General features: G+C 37.3%; 1 protein-coding gene across 1 annotated transcript; it reads right to left on the bottom strand.

The window, feature by feature from the left end:
* Nucleotides 1-2261: 2261 nt before the first annotated feature.
* Nup107 (Nucleoporin 107kD) lies at nt 2262-5684 on the bottom strand. Its single transcript, XM_964408.4, has 5 exons — nt 4731-5684; nt 4519-4680; nt 3818-4278; nt 2674-3541; nt 2262-2401 (listed from the first exon to the last, which is right to left on the bottom strand). Exons 1-5 carry the CDS (start codon nt 5592-5594, stop codon nt 2294-2296), a joined length of 2463 nt encoding a protein of 820 aa, XP_969501.1. The 5' UTR covers nt 5595-5684; the 3' UTR covers nt 2262-2293.
* Nucleotides 5685-5704: the final 20 nt, after the last annotated feature.

The raw sequence follows: 5704 nt of genomic DNA, 5'->3' as shown, positions 1-5704 counted from the left end.
AAATTCGAATCGGATTCGTGTGCCTGCTTAGCATACACGTCCTCTGATCTGTGATCACAACCCTAATTAAAGTGCATTTTGTCGGGCGACGGCAAAAATTGAGTCGTTAGAACGTCTCATTTGACTTTGAAATCGACGACCACATTATAATTTTCTTCAGATGGGATTTATGGCGACGTTAATGACTCGCAAAGGTCGCGATTTTGACAAAGATTCGATAAAATTCAATCAACCCACTTAAAAATCAGCTCACGAAATCTAAGAATCGGTCATTAAAATGAAAATATCGGTATTGTGCTCTATAAGGCCAAATCTCTAAAATAGTATTTGATTGTTGTTTTTTCGAAAATAAATAAACTGGTCTAGATCGCTGACATATTTGAAATGCGTTCCCCGTTGTAATCATAAATACAAATAAAACTTGTACTCAACATACGGACGTTGTATTTCACTTATTCTCCTTATAAATATGAGACCATATATTTATGGGGTAACGTTCATATCGCGACATAAGAGGAGTGTTTTACCAACTTTTTATTCTTTCCTCAATTTGTACAGTCGCGGACAAAATAATGACATTGATCAGAGAACATTCCATGCCGCATACCAATAACAACAAGTGTATGTCTATAGATAACTAGATATTAAATGTCTTAGAAGCTAGTTCATACAAAAAATACAACTCGGCGGCTCATTTAATTTGCATGAAATTATACTCCAGCTTTTTCACATCCCATCAATTAAACTGATGATATGACAAACAAGCAGCCAAAATCCACTTCGACCCCAAAACACTTTTCTACAATTTTCACAAATGACACGTAATAGCGCAAACGACTTGTAATTATAGACTTGTTTAAATGCCGACACTATTTGCATATTTTAAATTAATCACGTGACTAACGCGAAAGAAAACGTTTCGGAAACTGAGATTAATCAAAATTATCAAAAAAATAATTAGCACCATTAGGACCACTTTTAAAGAACACTTTTTTAAAAATTCCTTTTAGTTTTCGAGTTATGCATTTTTATGGCACTTTACTACGACAATTAATAATTTATTAATATGCTTTTGTATTAAAACTTATTTTTAGAAATTCAAATGTTCAAAATGATGGTCAAAAGTGACATTATCTTTGACTTTTTTCAACAGGTTTGTTGTAATTTTGTTAAAATATCCCGAAAAATCATCAAATTATTTCAACATTTTGTAAAATAAGGCGAAAAATTTCCAATAACGAACTTACAAATAAGGTTGGATCGGTAAAGTTGAAACGAAGAGAATATTTTTTCTTATCTCAACAAGTAATTAGCGAGAAATTGTGCACTTGTAGTAACATTTCCGTGTAAAACAAGACGTAAATAAATGACTTACTTACCTAACCTAGCAGTTCCTCCCCTTCTAAACACATTTCCGCGCTGCTAATCACTTTCCTCTTAATCAATATTCTTATTTTTAAGTGTGTGAAAACGTAGAGAAAACTACTAAGCCAGTAGTTTTTTCTAATAATTTCACACAAGCCAGGTATTTTATTAATTATTATGAATGAATTGTTTCTGTTTTGTCCCTTCAAAAAAATGATTGTGTATAACTTAAAAGACAGCTTAAATTTTGTTGGGAATGTAAATTTATTGCACCCCAACTTTTGCTTTGCTTTTTTATGGTAATGCGAGTAGATTTCGGTGGCTTGTTGTAAAAAAGGCGGAAATTCTAAAAATACGAAAGATCGTCCGTAGCGCACCTGCTACTACTCCTCTACTAAACGTAACATCAATCAAAGCAGCCAGGGACCGGAGATACGATCATCTGATGAAAGAGAAACCATCCTAACCATAACAGTCTAAAAAGCGATAGAAAGTAAATTCTCCCCGTAGATGAAGCGATAGCGTGTCGGAGGGCCGTTTCAAAAATCGCCCAAATATAAATTAAACTAAATTATTCCCACAGGTCTCCTTCCGCATACGAAAGGTTTTTTTTTGCGATTAATTCCCCGTTTCCGGCCGATCGTCGAACCGGAAATCGGCATTGTTTTGATTTTCGGTGACCTGGCTGATAAGGGTCCAGTTTGAGAAACGGTAGTGTGATGATAACAAGTGGTCACTTATGAGGAAACAGTTAAAAAACGGGATGGTATTGAAAGGTCTCTCACCCAGGAACAATTACAACGTGATAACACTAATCACTTAAAAATTGTTTTGTTGGCCTTATCTTATCATAAATGCTTAATCCGCGTCGCTGCACCGCAACAATGAAACACGGGTTAGAAAAAACGAATTTATTCAGAAAATTATTTTAAACACTTGAGGAGCTTCCAAACGGGTCTTTCTTCGCGTTGAGAAGCGCCACAGAACTTTCACAAATCTTCTCCAAAATCTCTGCCAATTTCTCTTTAGAATACACCTGCAATAATTAATAAAACAGATGTAAAAATTAGTATAAATCATTTAATAAAAAACTGAACTCGTTATAATCTAGGTAATGCGTATTCATTTTCATTTTTACGTGATTTGATTAGTCAGTTTTCACGAGACATTCGGGTAAGTCATTGATTTAAGCAATTCGTTGTGTCCAACGTTAGTTTATTTTTTTATATAAATATATTGTTTAAAAAAATGTTTACATTATTTTTGTTACTTACTCTTATATTTTAATTAATAACATTTCTCACTTACCTTGTAAAGTCCGTATTTCTTGGCCGCCACTAAATCGGCCAACTGCACCGCTTCTTCGTGCAGTCCAGACTCATTTAAAACCGAATACAATAGTAAAACAATCTGAGGAATACAAATTGATCGCAGATACTCAGCATCGTCTCCTCCTTCAAGCCACCCTTCAGGAAACAAAAGGACATTATATAATAAAGTTTTGGCCCTTTTTGCTGAATGCGATGTCGTCAATTTCCACCGTTCCGCTTCGGCATTAAACTGCGAGACTTTATGATTATGAGCAACTTTTTCAGTAAATTGTGCATTTTCGGGCAGTTCAGGTGGTGGCATCGGCTTATTCCTATACTGTCTAAACCACTCGTTAAACGCCTCATGTGCATCCAAATACGCTTTATAACTCAAATAATTCTTAACAATCTGATGAATCTGCTCTTCGCTGCGTATCTTCTCTATAGAATCGTAAGGAATTTTATTGATTGCCAATTGGGCTGCTTCTAATTTGCCCAAAATCAGAAATTTGAAAATAATAGAATTGGTTTGAGCCAATGCTTCGGCTCGTTGCTCCTCGTAAAACATCAGCCAATCAATAGCGGAGATTTTGAGTTCGTCGATTTCGGTGATTTTACCTTGGAGATTACCGGGAAGTTCGGATTCAGACGGTCGGCTTGTTATAATTTCGACGATTTGTTGCGTTATAGCAAATACGTCCAAACTGAAATCTTCAGCGTAAGTAAGGGCGTTTTTGCGTTGCTCAGTCGAAAGCAGTTTTTCGCAGTGTTTGGCGTAAAGTTGGATTTGTTTGGATTTTCCCAGCTTGCTCACGTAGAAGGCCACAAGCTGGGTTTCGTTCATTTCGCTCAAACGCTCGATATATCTAATTAAACAAATGATATTAAAACACAAGCAACGCAGCGGTGAGTAGCAAACACTTTATGTTTTTTTATAGAAGCTCGAAGTCAAATAAAACAAAAAATAATACCGTAGCTATAAAAAAGTGGTAAAAATATTAAAAGCAATAATTTAGTTCTGACGAGATTATGGTCAACATTAAGAACATAAAATACACTAGACACAAATTTTTTTATAGTCACCATACCGGGAGACTAAAGCGCCCGGCCTTAAGTCGAGTTATACAACCAAGAAAACTTACGTTTCGACGATTTTTTCACACGTTTTTCTATGAGTGGAGTCTCCGACGCTTTCAAAAAACAAAACTAAGTGAGCATAAAATCGAAGAGATTGTGTCGTAACACTTAGATCTTCACTCCACTGATCTAGGAGGCGTATCAGTGTGGGAATTTCGTCTAAAATGACAAGTTTCTGAATTACATGATCAATTTCATGCGCTTCTTTTGCAATGTCAATATTTTTCGAGGCTTCCAAAATTGTAAAAATTTCACTTAATGATTTCTTTTGTTCCCAATATTCTTCAGGTAGTGGTATGTAGTTTTTAATGATTGAGTCGCGAATTTCCGATTCAACACGAATATCGACCATGGTTCGCATGTAGGCCCACAGGTGGTCCTCCCATGTGGTACAAACGGGCAAAATGCCCTCCAAGAAACCACAAAGACTACCAATGGCGGCTTTTTCATAAATGTTCAAGTTTGACTGAAATTTTTTAGTAGTTTTTTCAAATTTATAAAACAGCCTCCTTGATAGATACGAAACTTCGTCTTCAGTCCTAAATTTGGTTAATTATTTTCCAGAAATTTTAAATAAATAAACATAAAATAAATACATGTTTTACAACTGCCAAAGTGACATCGGTTTATCTAGTAACAATGGTATCAAAAAAAAAGATAGCGAAGTTCCCGAACTGTCAAAGAGGCTGTGGAACGAAAAACTTACCCTATGACAATAATCTAATGCGCAAGATTTCCACAAATCCCGCCTTTGGTTCCCTTCTACGTCTTTATACTCTTCAAGACTTGTTTCCAGGTTGGGATTATGAAAAAGCTTCCAGCCTTCTAACATCGCAGCGCGCCATGGATAACCACTGTTGTAACATAACTGAAATTTAATTATTGAATAAATAATAAAAGGCTGAAAACAGCACAAACTTCCTGGGCGCCCTCAAGGTTGCCGCACCTAATTTCCATAAAAATTCTCTGACATAGTTTTTTGTCATTGTCGTAATCCAAGTGGTGCAGCGATAAGCGCTGAAACTGTGGCGCATCTGGATGTATGTTCTTGATAATATCCACATTACTCCCAATTGCAATAGCATCAGGTGCTAGCAATTGATGCAAAGTGTGTTCCCATCCATACGTCCAGTCTGAGTGCATTAAAATGGGGTCCCCCTTCTCCAGAGCGTTCCTCTCGAGCCAATCGATCACCAACTGGCTTTCCCTAACCAAATTCTCTCGTTTGAACAGTTCGCACACACAGTTCTTTTCACTGCTCCCGAAATCCTCCTCAAACCCTTCCTTACTGTGGTTCTGGGCCTGGATCCGATCCTGGTACAGGACATACAGCAGTCTCCAATTATTCCGCTCATTTTCGAGCCATTTCTCTTCGGCTAATTCACTAGTGGCCACTTTGGCTTTCAGTGACTTAACCACCGCCAAAGCGTCACTACAACACCTCGCCAAGTCTTCGGCCACGTCCAGGATATCAAGGCCTCCGGTGGACCCCTGCAGGATATCCGCAAACTCTGTATATAAATTATTAACAGTGTTTTTCCATGGAGTTCCTGCTTGGATCACCGACCCGGTGACCGTTTTGTCATCATCGACAAATAAAGACAAGGTGTTTTGATAAACACTTCCATATTCCAGGCCGGTTAAGTCTTCGGGGTTTATTGTAAAGCTGAGGTTAGGTTTTTCACGCTTTGGAGTTGCGGTCGAGACCTTAAATAGCCCTTTTGTGGGGGTCTGGAGAGCGTCTTCGAGAAGACGCACCGACCGTTCCAAATCATTATCCATTTTTAATAAAAAACACACACAAAAAGCCGTTGCATAACCTCAAAAAACAAGTCTAGCGTTGCCTCAGAGCGTTGCAAAGTCCCTAGATTCAGGTTGGTAACAGTTTTTCT

This window comes from Tribolium castaneum, chromosome 2, assembly GCF_031307605.1.
Source record: "Tribolium castaneum strain GA2 chromosome 2, icTriCast1.1, whole genome shotgun sequence".
In the NCBI taxonomy this organism is placed as follows: domain Eukaryota; kingdom Metazoa; phylum Arthropoda; class Insecta; order Coleoptera; family Tenebrionidae; genus Tribolium; species Tribolium castaneum.
The sequence above is the reverse complement of the archived record's forward strand: the minus strand, read 5'-3'. Positions and strand labels throughout refer to the sequence as shown.

What these genes read in the sequence shown, in the direction of transcription:
- Nup107 (XM_964408.4), bottom strand. Translation starts at nt 5,594, where the DNA reads ATGGATAATGATTTGGAACGGTCGGTGCGTCTTCTCGAAGACGCTCTC. An exon ending in ACCTTGAGGGCGCCCAGGAA is followed by an intron (nt 4,681 to 4,730) that starts GTTTGTGCTGTT and finishes ATTAAATTTCAG; the next exon opens with TTATGTTACAACAGTGGTTA. An exon ending in AGAAATACGGACTTTACAAG is followed by an intron (nt 2,402 to 2,673) that starts GTAAGTGAGAAA and finishes TAATTATTGCAG; the next exon opens with GTGTATTCTAAAGAGAAATT.